We start from the raw sequence: 22,146 nt of genomic DNA on the forward strand, positions 1-22,146 counted from the left end.
GGAACACCCACATTTCATGGAGGCAAGCTATTCCATTGACTAATTGTTCTCACTGTCAGGAAATGCCTCATTTCCATGCTGAATCGAGCTTCTACCCTTTGCTTCTTGTCATGCCCTCAGGTTCTATGGAGAATAAATTAACCCCTTCTTCCCTGGCACAGCCCTTCAAGTATTGGAAGACAGCTTTCATGTCACCCGTAAAGCCTTCTCTGTGTTAAGCTAAACATTTCTGGTTCCCTTAGCTGTTCATGTATGATTTAACCTGCAGAACCCTTATCATTTTGTTGCTTTCCTCTACACTCTTTCTAGACCCTCAGCATCTTTTTTATATTTGGTGACCAGAACTGGACATGGTATTCCAAGTGTGGCCTTTCCAGTGCAGTATAGAGTGGTACTATCAATTCCCATGATCTTGATTCTCTCCTTCTGTCCATATAGCCTATGACTGCGTTGACTTTTTTGGCAGCTGCAGCACACTGCTATCTCATACTTTGATGAGTGGTGGTCCAGCAGGACACTTAAATCCCTCTCGCAGATGCTATTGTTGAACCAAGTACTGCCTATATAATGTACCTGTGCATTTGGATTTTCCTGTGTGTATGCAGGACCCTACTTTTCTCACCCTGAACTGCAGCCCAAGTCTGTCAAAATCCTTATGAATCTTGAGTCTTATCTTCCAAAATGTTATCAATTCCCCCTAGCTTGGGTCATTTCCAAGAGTGTTCCTTCAATTACCTTACGTAGGTCATTTATAAAGATGTTGAAGAAGACTGAGCCCAAGACAGAACCTTGAGGTATCCCACTGCAAACTTTCCTCCACGTAGAAGCAATTATAATGGCAAACATAAATTGAATTAAGGAGATCCACATTCTGTGCCTAGAATAAATTTCACAAATTTGTTAAATATTTGTTTTGAACATTATTTCCAAAACCTCAGAATTTAGGGATTTGTTTTTTAAACTGGAAAAATATATAGGCTGAAATAATCTGGAAGTTGTACAGACCTGCATTCCCATTCTGAGCTAACTATTTAACATCAGTATATTACAACTAGAAACTATATTTCAGTATATTTCCACTAGAAATTGTCCATTTCCAATTGACTTGAACAAGATTGTTCTTCCCCTTATACTAATATCTATCATGGTATTTGCATTTCAAAAATTATAATCAAAACAAGAATAAATGTCAACATGATCAATAGTAGGCATGTAAGATGTAGTTTATTACAAAGGAAATAAACAAGAACAAAAGTCTTCAAAAAAACTAATACAATATTAATATGATTTAAAGGGGTGTATATGATCTAAACCAGGGGTATCAAACTCAAGGACCAGGGGCCAAATCTGGCCCATGGTGTGCTTAGATCCGGTCCGTGGGGCCACCATGGAAACAGCAAAGGACTGGCTCATGGTTCCTCTGCCAGTGAAAATGGAGCTTCATTTTTGCTGGCAGAAGGTTGCAGGAGGCTATCACAGTTGAAAACGGAGCTTGTGAGGGCTGCATGCAGCCATCCTGAGCTCTGTTTTCTCTGGCAAAGGATTTCAGGAGGCCATCCCAGCTGAAAACACAGCTCTGGAGCCCGTTTTCGCTGACAGAGCGCTCGGGCCACTATAGGCGCCCCTGACACAAGTGACGTCCAGCTGGCCACATCCACCCCAGCCACATCCCCTCCCCCCAGGTAAAATACAACCTTGATCCGGCCCTCAATGATATCGACTTTGACACCGCTGACCTAAACAATCTATTTTGGACAATATTGAGTCAAAGGGAGAAGCAAGACAATGCAATTATCTGAAATATATTGTTCCAGTTTCTATGAGTGACTAGAGACAATGGGTAGGAATTAGAGGAAAAAAGACTATGAATGTCTGTATTAAAATACAGATAGTTTTCAACTATAAGTATGATAATTTATAAAATGTAAATAGGCCAAGTTATTAAAAAAAACCAGTTTAAATTATTTGGTTATACTATTACAATTATATTTAATAAAAGTGTTATCATATTATAGTTACTGTTATGAGTTCATGTGTTAATATTTACAAAGGTTTTTTTTATTCTAGTCTTTGTGTAACTGACATACCCTGTTATTCATACACTGCATTAAAAAATGCTATATATATACCTCGCTGAGACATTGCCAAGACAATCTCAATCTTACACGGGAAAAGACCCGAATACAACAAGACCAGCACGCACGCACACACACACACACACACACACACATTTTTGATACCTAATTCCTGTTTATGGATCAGATCCTCCAAGCAGAATCTCTATAAGGAACTGGTAGAAAGGGTTGTATAATAAGGAGAGAAAGAGAAAAGTCATAGTGGAGACAGATTAGCATGATAATTGATTTCACCATTACTTACCCAATTTCATACAAGACCTAGGATTCTGTAGATCTTTGTAAGATCTCAAATTAGAAAGCATGTACTCAGAATCTAATATGTCCACCCTAATATATTTTTCTTGTTCTAAATTTCTAAGAAGCTATTTTGTATTATCTGTTTTCAATCTATTGTGCAGGCCAATCTAGATATCTACTCAGTTTGCTCTATTGTTATGGTTTTATTTTTTTCTCATTCTGCTAGGAAAAGTGAGAGATTCTCAAGCTATCAGAACAGATTCTGACATTGTGCCAAAAGTTACCAAAATGACCATATCTGGAAAGAAGCAAGCTACTGGCTTTGAAGTCCCAAGGTAAACCCTTATTCCCCTCAAAATACATTTCTGCTAGCTCTTTTTTTTCGAATAGTGAACCTCTAATGACTTTTGTTTTGTTCTGCTTTTTGATAAAGATTTATTATTATATATGCTTATATGCATATATAAATAGCATAGCTTCTTGTTTCATTTGTTTAAGTTGACATAAAAGACATCTTGCATTTGTGAATTTAAAAAAAAAAACTTTCACTGCATATTTTACGTAGAAGAACAATGTCATTTTAAAATAACTTTCCTTAGATTGCCAGTTTATTCTGAGGTGAATTCAGATTAGAGCATTGTAAATTAAATTCTTTTAATTTATGTGAAATGCAATCAATTCAGAAAAGAGAGGGAAGAGATTTGGGTCATTCTTCAGATGTCCATGTTCTATACCACATTGTATAATATATGTTCTCTTTTCAGTGCAATATATGTTCCTTTTAACTGATGGACCAGTATCTACTTTACTACATCTTATTTATTATGTCCTATTTTCTTGTAGATGACTATTTCATCTACATGTAGTACGTTGTTTAAGAATTTGATAGATAACCTGTGCATTCTGAGTCTCTAGTGGCGGTGTGTTTACAAATGGAGAAAATGTATATTGTTCTTGGCATGGAAGAAACATATTGTGGCTTGAAGTTCAGCTGAACAGTTTCAGGCAAGGTTATAGTGTAGTTGAACAGAATCCTGGAACATTTAAGTCGTTCTAAATGTTAGTTAAAATGAACATGAAAGAGTTTAATGGAATGAATAGGGCAGGGCTGGTGCACCTCACCCCTTTTTTCTCTCCTCTTTGTGGTATGTGCATTTGCTTTTCTTATCTCTTTTGTTCTTACTCTTCCCCCCCCCTTCTTCCTTTTAATTTTATGCTGCCATTGCTTCTGCTGTGCTTCTGTTCAACCACACCTTACTTGTTGGCTTCACTATCTTACCACCTCTTCCTTTCAGACCAATCTTGGCTTAGACTGGACATGGCCTGTCCACAATCTGCCTGCTCTATTGAGTTCTGTTCTGCACATAATCCAGTTTTTACTATTTGGATAGCAAAGTAGAGAGTTACATATTATAGTTAAATGTAACTTTAAATTAAAGCTTATCATGAGAGAAAGACAAAATGTTTAGTGAAGAGAAAGTTCTAATTCATACACCAACAAAAATCTCCTTATATTCGATACCAGCAAGTAGTATAGAAGGAAGGAAAACTGTATTTTAAAGGCCTCACTGAGAGAAACAACCGGATAGAAACATTAATTTGTTCCAGAATAAAAAAATGAAAATAAAGGAAAAAAGCTCCAGGATTTCTTAATGCATCAAATGTGAACAATATGCCACCAACTGCTAATTCATACTATAGGTCTGAATATCATTGGGTTCCTGCTTCACAAAAAGCAGACCATTTCATATTTTGACTAGTTAATTGAAGCTGCAACACAGCTGCACATTTTCCCCTGCTTGAAACTTGCCTTCTGTGTTGGTCTCCTACATTCTTGGAAAAAATACAAGACTAAATGAAGCTTAGTTATTCTATATGTATTTAAAATTCACATTTTTAAACCAGAATATACAACCAGACTAATTTAACACAGATATTTTGTGCCATAGAGGTTAAGATGAAGAGATCCTGAATATATTTTATTATTTTCTAAATTTAAAAGCTGGATTAAGGGACTTTAATGACAATGTAAGACAAAAGTAAAACTTAATTTCCCAAAGAGGCAGATTTTTAGCTTTAAAGCATGATATGAGTTTTTTATATTTCTACTTATAATTAGTATTTACAACAACTATAAGTATGCTATTGTAATTCCACTATAGCACACATATTTTCTAAAGTGCCCCACCATATATACTGAAATAACATATAGTATTATTTCAAGTTTGAAACAATAATACATTTTAGAATTGCTCCTTGCTCCACACCTTGGAATATAAGAAATATCTGGTTGAGATGAATGAGAACTCCATGTGGGCTGTCCCCATAAGGCTTGTCCCTTCAGAAGCAGCTGTATATAACTCATTACAGCAACATAATTAATGCATGACATGCTGTTCATCTTTCCTAAGACTGCATATCAAGACAAGAAACTTAGTGGGTAAATGGAGGAAGACGTTTATCAAATAATAATTTAGTATGGTTAGAATAATTTTGTATGCTATCTGAATGCTTTTTGTAGCGGCAAGGGGAAAAACGCCCACATAATTCTGCCTCTTATTTGAAGCTTAGAAAAGCAATAGAGTAATACACTTTTTCACCATAATTCTATATATAGAACAACTTACCAAATATTTACACAGTGGTTAATTCACTGTCATTGTTTTTTCTTCCATCTGAGATTGTAAATAAATATATAGATCATTTTATTTTGATCTGTAGTCTTTTGAAATGTGCATTCTCACATTCATTCTCTGCTTTTTGTAGTGCAAATGTAGAAGAGAATGGACATAATACATTTATACCACAAAAAGGATTCTCTGCTGGAGATACCATTGGAAATATGGGGATAGCTGAGATACTACCTAAATCAACTTTTCCCTCCCAGACCATTCAAGCATCAGAAGACTCATCAGTGGTACCAACTCCTGTGAAAAAGTCTGCAAAATCAAAACAACAATTAGATATAAAAGCTGAGTTGGAGAAGAGACAAGGAGGAAAACATTTGCTTAACCTTGTAGTAATAGGTATATTTATTTTGGTGCAAAAATGAAAAATATATGTAGTTCCTCTTTTCAGTTACAGGCGTAGAATGTCTTCTAAAATAAATTAATCAGTGATAATGTGGTGTTTCTTTTTAGGACATGTTGATGCAGGAAAAAGTACTTTAATGGGTCATTTGTTGTATCTTCTGGGTAATGTGAACAAGCGAACAATGCACAAATACGAGCAAGAATCAAAGAAAGCTGGAAAAGCTTCATTTGCTTATGCCTGGGTTTTAGATGAAACAGGGGAAGAGAGAGAAAGGTGAGAAAAACTAACCTTTTACATGAAAATTGGCTGTGGTAGCAGTTGTAACAGCAAAGTTGTTTTTGAGGTTTCTGTGTACTGTGTACTCAGAAAATATATATGTATGTATGTATGCATGTATGTATGTATATGTGTGTGTGTGTGTATATATATATATATATATATATATATATATATATGTGTGTGTATATACATACATACACACATACACATATATATACACACATGTGTATATATGTATATATATGTGTGTATGTGTGTATGAATGTATGTATGTATGTATGTATGTGTATATATATATTCAATCATATATGATTAAACTGTCTAATTCTGATATAAAGCTATGGTTTTTACAAGAAACTCACTATACATAATTTTAAGGTAGTATTTATGCCTCCAGGAAATTTTATTTTACTAAGGGATCCCAGAGTAGATCCAGAAACAATTAGAAAAATATTATTATTTGGCTATTGGTACCAGATTACCTCTAGAAATATTTGAATCTCCATTGCAGAATTAGAAATGAATTGCGGAAAGTGATACATGGGTCAAAACTCCCTTGGGTAGTGGTAACTTGTTCATATAATGTAGCATGTAGGCTAAAATGGTAGATTAATGAATATTTATTCATATCACAATTATAATTGGTTTTATGATATCATATGCTCTTACCCCTAACCATAATCACTTATTGGACCAACTTTCTTAACATAGCTATATCATGTAATTTTGATTTTAAATATGATGGTTGAAAGCCCTACTATTACTTCAATAATATTTTTATTTTTTATTTACTCTCCTGTTTTAATTCTCACAATGTGTGGGATATTGTTGACACTAGTTGTTCAAGAAGATATGAATATATGAAAGACTAGAAACCTCTTACAGACTTTTTGCTGAAAATGGGAAAAAATGAACTGGTGATTTATAGATTTAAAAAAACTGAATATGGGAAGCAGTGTGTTGACATGTAACTTTAAAGAAGAAGGCGAGATACTAAGATTGGAATTTGCTTCTTTATATTTTCTTACTTTCTTACTTTTCATATTTTTCATATTTTTTCTTTCTTTTAATCTTACTTTATATCATTTCATTTTATTTCTATGAAAATCTATAATAAAAGTTATATATAGAAAAAGAAGATAGGATATACAGATTGATTTTAAATATTATAAAGGATCCATCGTATGCCTTGTCATTATTTGCAGGGGAGTGACAATGGATGTAGGTATGACGAAATTTGAGACAAAAACAAAAATTATTACACTAATGGATGCTCCTGGCCATAAAGACTTCATTCCAAATATGATCACAGGAGCTGCCCAGGTAAAGCCTTTCCTAGTATCATCTGTCATACATAAAGCACTTTTAGATTGAATTGTATTATTCACTGGCAGTTTGATTTCCCATATTGTACATACTACAACATGGATGCAAATTATATTGTAACAATCAGAGGAAATAAATTATTCTTACCCAATACTAGGTAATGTTATTTTTGCACATTATAACTCTATCAACAAAATGAGAAATGTTGTGTTTCATTTGAAGTGATTTAAGTAAGCCTATCTTTATGATAAGGCAACAATAAGAAAAGGCAAAAGCATTTTAGATGTATCTAGACTTTGTACGATTAACCTGTACCCAAGAAATACAACTAATCAAGTGGTTTTCCTTAGGCTGATGTGGCTGTATTAGTGGTAGATGCCAGCAGAGGGGAATTTGAAGCTGGTTTTGAGACTGGTGGACAGACACGAGAACATGGTCTTTTAGTTCGATCATTGGGAGTAACACAGCTAGCAGTTGCAGTCAATAAAATGGATCAGGTATTGCCTTGATTTTTTTAAAAAAACTTCTTTTATAAATATAGGCTTATTTTTACCAAGAAGCATGAAGAGAACAGAGAGAGGAAGAGAAAAAATTTAGATAATATTCACTTTGAAGTTAATCTATAGTATCTTTTGAAAAAAGATAGCTAAAACCTAAAATAGAAGAAAATGGTGTAAGCAGATATATTAATAAAGTATTTGCTTGCGTTTCCTGTTAAATGATAGATTAGGCACACCGATGCTAGCCTGTTAATTTCTTCAGTGTCATTAGTTTTTTTGCTTTGTTATACTGTTATTAATGCAATACTGTTAAAATTAAGAATTCAAATCTAGTTCTTAAATTTTGCTTTGATATGAGACATTGCTTGATATAATTAACCTCCTAGAATACTGTAATCATACTGTGTTGTTATATAGATGCAATTAATAGCATTCCTTAAGAAATGTTTAGTCCACTTCACATGCATTTTTAATTGAACTGGTACATGAATACATTTTAAATTGTTAACACATCAAATTTTCTACTATATTGCCATTTTCATTTGATAAAGGAAAGCAGCAAGGGGGAAGTTCTTAATGATTGTGATATTTCTTGGTTGATAAGAGATTATTTTCATTATCTCTTCATTTCATTTTTCAATTCATAGAGTAATGTCCAAATATGTTTCTATTCCTTAGTAAAATATCATGTTTATATTATAGGTCAATTGGCAACAGGAACGATTTCAGGAAATTGTTAATAAACTTGGACAATTCCTTAAGCAAGCTGGCTTTAAGGTAAACAAAAGATTATAAAATAAAAGAAAAAATAAATGCTTAAGTAAAACATGGAATACAAAAAATAAAAATGTAAATACATGCAATATCATGTTAAGAATTCTTAGCTGACAATTAAGAACCTGGTAAAAAAAGAGTCAGTTTGGTCTAGTGGTTAAGGCACAGAAATGTGAAGACTATGAGTTCTAATCCTGCCTTACACATGAAAGCCAACTGAGTGACTTTGGGCCACTCAAAGAAAATAGAGGAGAAAGATATGTTCACTGCCTTGAGTTATTTGTAAAAATAATAAAGGTGGAATGTAAATATAAACAAACAAACAAATAAATAAATAGTGTATTTTTTAGAGTATTTTCGGAGTATAAGACACACCTTTTTTCCTCAAAAAAGAGGCTGAAAATCTGGGTGCGTCTTATACACTGAATACAGCATTTTTTTGCCTCCTGAAACCCTGCCCCTTCACCAAAATGGCCGTGTAGAACTTGTAGGAAGCTTTCAGAGAGCTCCTGAGGGCTGTGGAGGGCAGAAATGAGCAAGAAATGGGCCATTTTGTGCTCAATTTTGCCCCCCTAGCATAGGAGCACTCTTTAAGCTTCCTAATACCCTTTTTTGACAAGAAAGGGGCCGTTTTTTGCTCGTTTTTGCCCCCCTGCCCCCGCAGGAACACTCTATAAGCCTTCTAAGGGCTATTCATGCCCTTTTTTTGAAAAAAAAAAAAAACCAGGCCCGTTTTCACAAAAACGGGCTGTTTTCACGAGGTTTGCAGAGTGCAAAAACTTTCTTTAAAAATTTGCCTCTTCAAAACCTTGCTGTGTCTTATAGTTTGGTGCGTCTTATACTCCGAAAAATATGGTAAATGCCTAAGAAGGTTGTTAATGGGAGAAGTGTCCCCTTAGATAGACAGGTCTGATTCAAAATTTTTCCTTGCACTGAACTGGCAGTACTGCCGGCAGCAACCCACCCCTGGACAAGATAAAGCCTACAGCCATCTGGGGACAGCAAAGGATTGGTATTCCCAAATACCATCTTCTGGTCATGTCCTAATACAGCCATGGCGAACCTTTTTTGGCTCGCGTGCCATAAGTGGGGGGAGCGCAGGGGGGTTGTGTGCGGGGGTGCCGCACCCACAATGCAATGTATGATCGCCCCCCAGTGCGCATGCGCGCACTACAGGCGCTCCCCCCATTTTTTGCATGCTTTTTTCATCCTCCCCAGACTCCAGAAGTGTTATAGGAGTCTGGGGAGGGCAAAAACAGCCTCCCCTGCCCTCCGGAAGCTTCAGGCACCTTCAGGAGGCTTCCCTGAAGCCTCCGGAGCAGTCAAAACTACCCTCCAAGCAAAGCGAAAGTCACTTCCAGTTTGCTTGGAGGGTCGTTTTAAGCGCTCCGAAGGCTTCAGGGACCTTCAGGAGGCTTCCCTGAAGCCTCGGGAGCAGTCAAAATGACCCTCCGAGCAAAGCGGATGTCCGTTCCCGAACTTCCAGTTTGCCTGTAGGACCGGTTTTTTGTGCTCTGGAGGCTTCAGGGAAGCTCATGAAGCCTCCCTGGGGGCGGGGGGGAGGCCCTTTTCACCCTCCCCAGGCTCCTATAAAGCCTCTGGAGCCTAGGGAGGGTGAAAAATGGCTTTAAAAAAGGGTGAACTCAGCTGGCATGCGCTGGCCAGCTGACAGGGCAGCGCCTCGCATGCCTTGACAAATGGCTCCGCGTGCCATAGGTTCGCCATCACTGTCCTAATATGAAAGACAAGAGCAACTACAAATCAGTGCCTTCAAAATCAGATTGTTGTATAATGACTGAGGGTACTGAAAGTTGCCATGATGTTTTTGAGAACTGAGTGAGCTATACTCCTCTAATCCATTTCCCAGCATAGATTGTGCCTTATGATTATAATCTATGGTGGCTGCATGATCCAAAGAAAAGTTCCATTTGCTTTCAAAAATTGCTCCAGATCACCTTTCAGAAATTTTATCAGTCAGGACAAAAATGCCTTTGGTACAAGCACACAAATGATCATGCTGAAAATTTAGCAGAATATGATGCACTCAACAATGCAAGAAACAGTAATTTGAATGATTTCTACAGCTCGATTGCTTTTTTAAGTGGTTTTAGTTGTCTCTAAATTTAAAACAATTATCAATTAACTTTATTATATGGTATTTTAAAAACTTTTTCCTGAAAAAGCAATTGTGCTTAATTTGAATTTCAGATGCTTGCATTTCATAATATAGAGTTAATTATTAGTTTTGCATTGCAAAATAAACATTTAATTCAATTAGGAATCAGATGTAGCTTACATCCCTACCAGTGGACTTGGCGGTGAAAATCTTGTTACAAAAAGTCAAACAAGTGAATTGGCAAAATGGTACACAGGAAAATGTTTGCTGGAACAAATTGGTAAGTATATACATCTTTGAAGTTTTGAAAATTGTTGCAAACACAGTGCCAATAAGCCATATTACATTCAAGTAATATATATATATCTGTTAACACAATATGTATATATATATATATATATTGATTTATTTACAGATTCTTTCAAGCCACCTCAAAGATCAGTTGATAAACCATTCAGATTATGTGTATCAGATGTTTTTAAAGGTATGTAGTCTTCCTAAATGGGTTTACAAAAGATGTTTGTTAAAGTTTGGATAAATCTTGTATGAAGGTGCAAAAAGGAATGAAAAAACAAGTTGTATATTATTTGAATGGACTAAAATTGTTAGAAGAAAAAGGAAGGAATATAAAATTGATTTATTTGATCAAGGTTAAAATAGATTTGTCCCTCCTTCCTTCCTTCCTTCCTTCCTTCCTTCCTTCCTTCCTTCCTTCCTTCCTTCCTTCCTTCCTTCCTTACTTCCTTACTTCCTTACTTCCTTACTTCTAATTCATATTAGACTTTACTATTGCAATTATAATCTTTAATAAAAATATTTTAAAGGTCTCACCAAATGTTTTTTGTAAACAATTTACTGGAGTTGTGTAAAGTATCTGAAACAAGTGTTTCACAAAAAGAATGTTAGAAAACGCTTCTCTTTAAATCATTTACGCAACAATATTCTTTGCAAGATTTTGCAGCTATTTCAAAATCTGTCCTTGATTATCTGTTCATGGTAGCACAGTGTTCCTTGGAATGTTCTATTCATACAGAGATATATTTTGCACATCCCTAGAGACATCTGGGGATAACTTTCAAATCAGCTGTCACACTTTACAAAGGACATAATTTTTCTAATCCTTGACTGATCATTTAGCCAGCAGACATGCAATCCAGCTCTCTTTATAAAACTTATTTTTTTTTTGTATAGCTAATCCCTAAAACTTTCTAAGAACAATAGGTTGGCTAGGGGATTCAGAGCTCATTTTGGTGTTTGTGATAGCAGCACAACATTATTTGCACACCATTAAAAATTCCATATATCTATTAACAATTTTTGGAATGATACTCCTTTGAAAAAAAATATTTTCCCCAAACAATTTCACTATGCATAGAAAACAAACACATGTAAAAGTAATTTGGATCTTTTTGTCTTAATTCAGTAAGATTAATTCTGGTAGTCGTTTGGTTATGATGGCAGCTGGGACCAGAATTTCTGTTGCCAAATGATGCAGTTCCAAAGTGCACCATCACATGACAGTTTCACTTAGCAACAGCAATTCCAGCAGTCCTCATTGCTGTTGTAATTGGAGGACTCCGTGGGTCATTTAAGTGAGGATCTCATGTGATCATGACTTCTGACTTCTTGCAGGCTTCCCCATTTACTTTGTGAGTGGGAAGTCAGCAGGCAAATCCTAATCATGAACTGTGCATGAACTGGATGATGATGATGTGACTGCAGGGAGCTGTGATGATTGGAACTCTTAAGAAATGGTCATAAGTACCGTTCGTTCCGCACCATTATAACTTTGAGTGGTTACTAAACAAATGGTCATAACCCAAGAAGTGCTTCTATAAACATCCTTAACCATACTTGAACAAATGAATAAATCTGTGAGTAGACTGGAAGCAGAAATTCCAGCATAGTAACTTTATTTCAAAATTGTTTACAATGTGTCAAATTGTTTATGAATTGTTAAAGCAAATTGTGTGATCCTGTCTCAAAGTAAATAATTTAGGTATAATATTGGGGACTAAAAGTGTATTGCAAAGAGCCAAATGTATGTCTGTGTCTTTGAATCAGCATTGACTTCTGTGAGTGTCTGGACACAGGTCTTTTCATTTTTCTTGGCAAGATTTTAGCAGTGGTTTGCCATTGCCTGCTTTCCATTCCTGAAAGAGAATGACTGGCCCAGGTTTACACAGCAGGCTTCATGCCTAGGGTGGAATTAGAACTCCCAGTCTCTTGTTTCTATCTAGCCTGAATGAAGCCTTAACCATTACATCAGACTGGCTCTCAGAAGGCAAAGTGTTATTATTTTATTTTTTATTATTGAAAGTTTGAGATAAAATAAAACAGAACAGAACAACCTACAACCGGGATGGCGAACCTATGGCATGCGTGCCATAGGTGGCACGTGGAGCCATTTGTCAGGGTACGCGAGCCTAGGAAGGGCGAAAACAGCTTCCCCGCCCCCCCTCCAGAGGCCTCTGGAGGCTTCAGGAGCTTCCCTGAAGCCTCTGGAGCGCAAAAAGCCAGCCCTACGGGCAAACCGGAAATTCAGGAATGGACTTCCTGTTTGCTCGTAGGGCCGGTTTAAGCCCCCCGGAGCTTTCAGGGGCCTTCTGGAGGCTTCCCTGAAGGCTCCGAAGGACGAAAAACGACCCAATGGACAAACCGGAAGTAGGGATGTTTTTACTCCTCCGGAGCCTTCAGGGAAGCCTCCAGAAGGTCCCTGAAGGCTCTGGAGGACTAAAAACGGCTCTATGAGCAAACCGGAAATGACTTCCAACTTGTTCATAGGGTGGTTTTTTGTCCTCCGGAGCCTTCAGGAAAGCCTTCTGAAGGTCCCTGAAGGCTCTGGAGGACTAAAAACAGCCCTATAAGCAAATTGGAAGTTACTTCCGGTTTGCTCGTAGGGTCGTTTTTCGTCCTCCGGAGCCTTCAGGAAAGCCTTCTGAAGGTCCCTGAAGGCTCTGGAGGACTAAAAATGGCCCTATAAGCAAATTGGAAGTTACTTCCGGTTTGCTCGTAGGGTCATTTTTCGTCCTCCGGAGCCTTCAGGGAAGCCTCCGGAAGGCCCCTGAAGGCTTTGGAGGGCTTAAACCAGCCCTACGAGCAAACCGGAAGTCCGTTCCAAACTTCCAGTTTGTGCTCCGGAAGCTTCAGGGAAGCTCCTGAAGCCTCCGGAGGGCCTCCGTGGGGGCAGGGGAGGCTGTTTTTGCCCTCCCCAGGCTCCTATAAAGCCTCTGGAGACTGGGGAGGGTGAAAAAAATATGCAAAAAATGGGGAGGGGTGTGTCACGCCTGTCATGCGTGCATGCACACTGGTGTGTGTGTCATGCATTGCACTATGATGCGGCACGCCCATGCACGTCCCCCTGCCCTCCCCCCGCTTATGGCACACGAGCCAAAAAAAGTTCGCCATTGCTCACATACAATGAACCTCATCCCCTTCAGAGCCAGTAAACATAGTTTGAAACAATGGAAGGAAGAGAGGGAGAGAAACATGTATAGCTAAGAACACAGGGGAAAAAATTCTGTAATTGGTGTTCAGTTTTCATTATAAAGCTAATCTGATTAAGTTTTATTCTTTTGAAAACTAAACCTTTACTAGTCTTGAGTTAAAATCAATAGTATTACTTTATCTTCAGTTTGCTTTCTCAAAACAAATATATTTTGTTCCAGATCAAGGATCAGGATTCTGTGTAACAGGTAAAATCGAAGCAGGATATGTCCAAGTTGGGGAACGACTCCTTGTCATGCCTCCTAATGAAACTTGCACTGTAAAAGGTATAGTATATGGATCGAAGGTTTTTTTTTCTTGGATTACACAATAAAGAGTTTCAGAAATTGGTAACTAAAATTATCAAAAGCAAAATCTTATAGATAATCCTTGACATATGACCACAATTGGGATTTGAATTTCTGTCACTAAGCGATGTCATAAAGCAAGACATCATGTGACAGCAATCCTGGCAGTCCCAGTTGCCATTATTAACAAAGAACTGAGTGTTGTTAAGTGAATATGCACCCCAAGCCATCCTGGGCTTGGCCCCTCCAGCTCTGCCCTCTGCCTTGTTGGATGACAGGCAGTTCCAGAGCCACACGGCACTGGGGCTGCTTGTCATGGTCCAGGAAGCTGCAATTGCCCCATCCCTTGCTCTCCTGCACTTGGAGACCCTGCTGCCCTGTGCTTCACTGGCCCAACTGGCCTTTTCTGTGTTCTTGCTTCTATTGCTGTTGATGCATGATTGGCCTAATATTTAAAGTCTTTTTAGATTGGTCTAGAAATTTTATAATGACATATAAAGGAAATAAATATTTTCATGGTTATATGTATTTATTTAAAGTATATATTATGCTTGCTAGTCTTTTAGTTGTTCTGTTTTCTGATTCTTTTTTCCCTGTGAGATACATAGGTTTTGCCTTTGTATTTTTGTATTTTTTTTGTATTTTTTACATTATGTACTTAGTGTTTCTTAAAATTATAAGATTCTATCCTAATTCTTCGACAGAAATGTTTTGGATAGGAATGTTTAAATGATACACATGATACTAGAATGAAGCATAACATTATAATTCAGCTATCAATAAATGTGCAAGAGAAAAAACAGGTTTGTATACTGAATTAACGGTATGCATAAAATAAATTAATTAAAATTGAGAAGACATAAAGAATGGGTCTCCAATCTTGGCAACTTTAAGACATGTGGACTTCAACTCTCATAGTTGAAGTCCACACGTATTAAAGTTGCCAAGGTTGGAGACCCCTGACATAGAGTTATATCTGCTTGATTTTTTGTGTCTAGTTTACCTATCCAGAGTTTATTCAGAAAGAAAGAAAAAAGGATCTAAAGATTTCTGTATGAGATTTCATATTTGCATCTGGTTATCTGTATATCACAGAAACTCTTCAATTATACTTTCAAATAATGAAGGGGGTTTTAGAATACAATTTTGTGGCCTGCATTACACACATGTCCACATGAAAAGACACACAGAAATGTTTTCATTTATTTGTGGAAAAATGAAAGCAGATAACTCAGTCTAAAAAGCTGTGGAGAGCATACTTGTTGTGTTACACTCATAAAAGCCTAGTGCAGTGACTTGCAGAAAACCATGAATAAGCAAAATATTTATAGATAATAGAGATATGTGAAAATAAAATGTTTTAATATCACTTCATTCATATCACAAGCTTTAATATCACTTCATTCATACTGAAAACTGAGGAATAGCAGTTGATGCAGCAGAATTGCAGAAACAGTTTTTGTAGCTGTTAAACCAAAGTAGTTCACTATTTAGTACTGGTTTTACTCATTTCTAGGAATTGCTCTACATGAGCAGCCAGTGGATTGGGCTGCAGCTGGAGATCACGTTAGTCTCACTTTGACTGGCATGGATATCATCAAAATCAAGTGAGTGCAAAATAGAGTTTGACTAAGCAACCGTTTATGTTTAACATAACCTCTTATAACCGTTGTCCCTGATCATGAATGGTTTACCAGATGCAGAAGAAGCATGTGGGAAGTTTACCTGCGTCTTTCCACCTAAAATGGTGCAGATTCACTAACTCTTGCAAAATGCAGTTTGAACTTGGCAGTGTTCTTCCTAATTAGATTTTGCCAGTTGTTTCACTAAAAAAACAAAACAAATGAGGGATACTTCACAATTCCCTACAGTATTCATCTTAATCTGCAGGAAACCGTATATAAAGTAACATACTCAAGAATACTTAAATAATACTGGTGTTTAAATTCTTTGCTGCTGAATAACAGTTACAGGCAAGTAAGGAATAGAAACAGGACACTGCTACTGACTGAAGTAAACAGGAGAACTGTGTGTATCTCTAATGAGGTATTTCACTCAACAAAGTTTTGAGTGAAACACTCCCTCAGAGGTGCTTTGTGATGCAGCAGGACTATTTTGCTTCTAAGAAATAGAGAACAAGCTATTGTTTGTGGAGGACCCACTACATTTTGGCAAGCTTTGTAGAAGAGATACCACTCACTCTTTCAAAACATTGGACAGGTACAGGAGCTGGTATCCTACTCTGCCTCTTTCAGACTTCTTGCCAAAAAGTTTGGGAGAGGAGACTGGTCTGGAGGAGGTGAGCTGCTTTGACAAGTTGTGTGGGGGAATGTGCCGAACTCCATATCAGGCACAGATTGACATTTGGTAAACCATGATAGAAAATGTTTCTCTGCCTGCCATACTATGTCCCCATGTCGTGCAGTCAATTTGCACGTGAAGCCTCTTCTGAGTATTGTATGAACTTGGTACGAAAGAGTCAGGGCTTTAAGCAGCTGCACAAATTCATTTTTAACCTCCATTCTTTCTCTTAGTTAATGCATGTTTTCTGTAATAATTATGAACTTAAGGGCACCCTTTGGCTCAGAGGAAACTACCTGCCACATCAATTGATGTGATCATGTGACCTCCTTAGACTGATAATAGCATTGCATCATGGTATCACCACTCAAATACGAATAGTCCTTGCTTATTGACCACCTCATTTAGTGACTATTCAAAATTACAACAGTTTGTTGCAATTGTCATTTTCTGTTTAATGACCATGGCACTTAGCAGCAGAGTTACATGTCCCAATTGTGGTCACTAAGCGAGAACAACCTGTAAAGTACACTTACAAAGCAAAGTAACTGAATCTATCCTTTCCCACAAAAGTATAACAAGAATGTATTCTTGCCTCACTGTTATTTAATTTATGTATTAATGTCATGACTGATAGTTTTGCTAAGGCAAAATTTCATCATCCCTTTCTTACTCAATATCCTGTCCCCATTCTTCTGTATGCTGATAGCATGGCCATTCTATCTGTAACATGTATGCTGATGCTTTAAACCTTGCTATTTTATTGCTTCAGGGAGCACTTTGAAATTAATTATTGTAAAGCAAATGTTAATGTTGACAGAGGGCAATAGGAAGGGAAGATTCTTCCAGCCTTGTTTTTTGTCTGGCCCATAAACTGGGCTAGCTGATTTATGTTATGGCATGTCATGGTATCATTAAAATATATAGCGAGAGTCATTATCAGTGTATATTTCATGTGTTACTCTGTTATCTCTTGCAGTGTTGGTTTTATATTTTGCTGTCCCAAGGAGCCAATTAAAACCTGCACACGCTTCAGAGCTCGTGTTCTTATCTTTAATATTGAAATACCCATCACCAAAGGATTTCCTGTGAGTGTAGAATTTGTTAGGGATTTCATTTATATTTTAAGTATCATTTTCCTACCTTTTAAAATGGACTTACGATGCCAAAAGAACTTTACATGCCAATGTTTTCTTGCCATTCTCAGCACAAAATAAGAGAGATAATAGCATTCTAGGCGAAGATTGAGACACAGGTAATCCTTAACTTAGCGCAGCAATTGTAACCGGATTTTCCTTCATTAAATGATGCAGTCATAAAGCACAATCACTTAGCAACAGCAAGCTCTGGAGACCTAGTTATTGTCATCAACCAAATTTTACCCTTGTTAGGTGAGACAACTTTCTGCTGGCTTCCCACAACCAAATCAGTGGAGAAGCGAGCAGGAAGTTGCAAGTTCCAAGTAGCTTGCAATCACGTTGCTAAGGTAGGTAATAGGTGATAGGTAAGTGGCTGCTGACAGAGTGGGGGCAGGAGGGTGTGTTTGAGGTTGTGAGGGAGGCTTGGGGAGGTTTCGTGTGAGGGAGGCACAATGAGAGTGAGTGAGTGAGGGGAGTGGGTGTAAGGATGAAAGTGAGGTGCAGTGAGGTTGGTAGGATGTGGAGGCACAGCAAGGCAGGTGGTGTTCTGACCCAGCAGCACAAATCCAAGACCTCGTCCCAATAAACCCCTTTTATTTAATTTACAGTGAATTCCTCTCTAGCAAAGTCCTGGCCCCCAGTCTTTCAAGACAGCTCACAATTACCGACCTTTATCAGGCTTGGAGAGTGGCCCACCGATATCTTTCAGAGTCACAATACTTGGCAAGAATGCAGGAATGAATTAATTGTCTCCTGCAAACACCCCTCCCCTTTCGCTCCTCTTTTATTCCCCATGGGAGATGTCATTCCCTGTCCACCTGTGGCTCTACTCCTTGTTACTTAGCTGTTCCCTTTGGCAACTCTGCACATGTGCACACTGGGAACAGGCTCCAGCTGTTTGTCTGCCTCACTGATGTCTGACTCTAAAGGCAGCTGATAACTGTACCAGATAGCCCTGGCCCCCTCTCTGCCTCTGACGCAAAGCACTTGTCAGAGCCTTTCCCAAACTCCAGGACTGGCCCATGTTCCTCTCCAACCTCCTCACTGTCAAAATCTGCTGCCAGCTCTGTTGGCCGGCCACAACAGGTGGGAAGGCGTCAGGGAGAATGTGCAGGGATGCACGAAGCTTAGGAAGGATGAACAAAGGTGTAAGGGGATGTATGAAAGTACGAGGGAGATGAACCAGGACTCAGGGAGGGTACAGGAATGTGCCCAAGGGTGTGAGGGAGATTTGAGGCTCAGGAAGGGTGTGTGAGAGGCACGATGAGGCTTGGGAAGAGTAAACAAGGGGACATGGGTGGTCAATGAGGCTTGGAGGTACACACAGGTACACAAATAGTGGGGTAGCCATGGCAAGGCGCAGGGTGGATGTGCAGAGATGCACAAGTGGATGGTGTGGCGTGAGACTAGAAGGGCTGCGGGAGAATGGATGGATGGATGGATGGGGAGACTTACCTTTCCAGCTTCCTCAGTGACTTTCTCACTGTGACTTCCTCAGTGACTTTCAGAGGAAACTTGCAAAGAAAATCTCAAATGGCACACATGATGGCAAGGTGCTGCAACTGTTCGTAAATGCAAGCTGGTTGCCAAGCACACAGATAGAAATCATGTGACTGTAGGTGTGCTGGGATTGCCAGAATTCTAAGGACTGGTCATAACCATCATTTGTTCAGTGCTACCTTAACTTTATTCACTGACAGAATGGTTGTAATAATTCAGAAGAGTTTCAAAATACAGATAAGAGAGAAAATAGGAAATTGTAACTTTATATTGTACAATAAAATACAAATGTAGAATTGATCAAAATCTCCCATTGTCTTTTTATGTTGTATTCATAGACTTTTCTTTTTCAGGTAAACTTGTATTTTGTCAATTGCTGACAATGTCAATTAAAATTAAATTTTATTTTAGGTGCTCTTACATTTTCAAACTGTAAGTGAGCCTGCTACTATTAGAAAATTGCTGAGTGTGCTTCATAAGAGCAGTGGTGAAGTTGCCAAGAAAAAACCTAAGTAAGTATGTTAAGGTAATTTGTTAATATACAAATATAAATGTAATTAATATAGTTTAAAATATTTCAAAAATTGAAATTATGAATTAATTAAAACTTGTAGAAATTGAATGTAAAATCAGTGACCATGATATATTTTAAATAATTACTGTTAACATTAGTGCCTACAGAGTGTTTTATTCGTATTGACAAATGTAATGATGAAGTATAGGATATATTTGCATGCTGCCTTTTCTGAATTATTGAAAGGGTGTTGCTATATAAGTAAATTATAAATGGTACATTGAGACAAATTCTGATTTCAAAATGAGATGTGATTTGATAAGATTTAGACATGGTACATTATGATTAACCTTTGGCTGCTTCCAGCTTATGAATTCCTTGGTGTGTGTGGATTTCTGGGAAAAATAAACTTGAAATGAGAGAATCATCAAAATATCATCAGATTTTGCAATTCCTTTCTGTTTAGGAGTGGGACATGATGCTCTTAGCACAATTTTAGGTGGAAACTATACTGAATCTTCTGTTCTGTATATCTGGAAACACAAGCATACACAATCAAATTGCCTTTCATAGTAATATAATTCTTAACAAGTTTTCTTTCCCTTGTAGGTGTCTGACAAAAGGGCAGAATGCTTTAATAGAACTACAGACCCAAAGACCTATTGCTTTGGAGCTTTATAAAGACTTTAAAGAACTTGGGAGATTTATGTTGCGCTACGGAGGATCCACTATAGCAGCAGGAGTAGTTGTGGAGGTACAATATTTTTGTGAATGCTTTTATAAATGCTAATTATGAAATCATAGGCTGTGTCTCTTGTTAACCATTTTTAATAAATAAACGTATATGCACTATTAACATTTGAGTAACCAGATCTGACAATGCTAATATAGTTAGTGTTAAAATATTTTGTTAAACATTTTTAATGAAATATACATTTCTTTTTAATAAAATATAAGCACTGTAGAAATAGTTAAATTTTTAGTTCCCAAAACTTATCTTTTAAATTGTTATTAGAAATGTTCTCTTCTGTTTTGTCATCTTCCTTTTTTCCCTAAGATGGTTTATAACTAGGGATTGGTTACCTAGCACTTGCATCTGCTTTTTGCAAGATTTTAATCTGTAGATTAGGTTGAATCAATCCACTCTTCTTTAGCTATGTACCTGTTTGCAACTGGGTTGTCTTATCTCAGGATGCAAATGCATCATTATGTCTTGTGCTGCCTCCATTTTTAAACTTATTTCAGTGTAAATACACAAGGCTCCTAGTTTGAATCAGGACCAATTTATGCAGAGAGAGGAACGTAAACCATTTCCCTAGAAAAATGCATGCAATGGGTATACACTCCTGATCTTGATCTTTCTTTGAAATTACCTAAGGAAAATATATCGTCTGATTTGATTGTCATGCTGGATGGGCCCTAGATTTTACCTATGGCCATATATGCATTGATATTTAATTTTAAAATATTGAACTTGAATTGATTGATAAGCTTGGTGAGACAAAACTGGAATCCAAGAAGTCTAATATTGCATTTCTATATGCCTGGCTAGCTGTAATGACCAGTATCTGTCTGTACTTGATACAACATTATAGATCTACACTGCAGGCTTGTATATTTTTGGAGGGAAAGTTGTTCTCATAGTATAACAGAGGATTGTTTTTTTAAAAAAATGTTCAATTATATTTCTGTTTTATTTTAGATTAAGGATTGATTGTGTGCCAGGACATCTGCAATCCAGCCAAATGAAATCATAAGCTCAAATATACTTCTCTGAGGAATCCATTTGTATCCGTTGAAGGAACAAAGACAATTATGTATTGGCAATTATGTATTGGGTACTCTGCAAACATTTCAAGGCCATTGTTGCTGTAGAACAATTTGCCAGCAAGAAAATACTCATTGCACTTTCTCACTGCACAAGTTTCAGCATATTCCCAAACTAAAATGTCATCCCATCAATAGTTCTAGTGGATCGTTTTCAAAAACTGATTGGAATGATGTATTAAAGAATGATGATTCATCATGGAAAAAAATGTTACTTCCAGCCTTAAAGTTTGTTTACAATTTTTAGGGAGAGCTGATGCTTTGCTGCATGGTATTTTATAAATTACACATCAATTGATCTAAAATATTTGAAGTTTTATACAACTATGTTTTCAAAGAATCCTGTTTCCTTCTGTTTCAGAAAACATTATGTAATGCTGCACCTACAACCTAATTTCTTTCCATCCTCATTATTTTATTTAAATAATTGAGTAGATATAGCTTATCCAATAATGATTAATTTTATTTTTTAAATTGTAGAAGTATAATAAAATAGTCATCTGAGCATAATTTTGGCTTTTTCCATAGTCTTTTATAAATTAAAATCCTGACAAAAAGAATTGGTTTTGATGGAACAAAACATACTGTCTACATGAGTTATCTGATTGTTGTACTTAAAAGAAAGCTCCTATTGCAACTCCCCAAACTCAGTCAAAACAGATAACTTT

General features: G+C 37.0%; 1 protein-coding gene across 1 annotated transcript in view; it reads left to right on the forward strand.

Annotated features, from left to right (window-relative positions):
• Positions 1–21,988, forward strand: part of HBS1L (HBS1 like translational GTPase) — a 52,607-nt gene extending 30,619 nt beyond the window's left edge. The window contains exons 5-18 of the mRNA XM_087718429.1: positions 2,602–2,710; positions 5,142–5,401; positions 5,516–5,681; positions 6,893–7,010; positions 7,364–7,510; positions 8,216–8,290; positions 10,566–10,683; positions 10,819–10,887; positions 14,072–14,176; positions 15,714–15,804; positions 17,478–17,586; positions 19,549–19,649; positions 20,261–20,405; positions 21,354–21,988. Coding sequence (XP_087574555.1) covers positions 2,602–2,710; positions 5,142–5,401; positions 5,516–5,681; positions 6,893–7,010; positions 7,364–7,510; positions 8,216–8,290; positions 10,566–10,683; positions 10,819–10,887; positions 14,072–14,176; positions 15,714–15,804; positions 17,478–17,586; positions 19,549–19,649; positions 20,261–20,405; positions 21,354–21,365 — 1,625 coding nt within the window. The 3' untranslated portion in view covers positions 21,366–21,988. The remainder of the gene's footprint in view (positions 1–2,601; positions 2,711–5,141; positions 5,402–5,515; positions 5,682–6,892; positions 7,011–7,363; positions 7,511–8,215; positions 8,291–10,565; positions 10,684–10,818; positions 10,888–14,071; positions 14,177–15,713; positions 15,805–17,477; positions 17,587–19,548; positions 19,650–20,260; positions 20,406–21,353) is intronic.
• The last annotated feature ends 158 nt before the right edge of the window (positions 21,989–22,146 follow it).

Source organism: Thamnophis sirtalis, unplaced genomic scaffold (genome assembly GCF_051295495.1).
Source record: "Thamnophis sirtalis isolate CommonGarterSnake01/CBP01778 unplaced genomic scaffold, rThaSir2_p1.2 scaffold_6, whole genome shotgun sequence".
Lineage (NCBI taxonomy): Eukaryota > Metazoa > Chordata > Lepidosauria > Squamata > Natricidae > Thamnophis > Thamnophis sirtalis.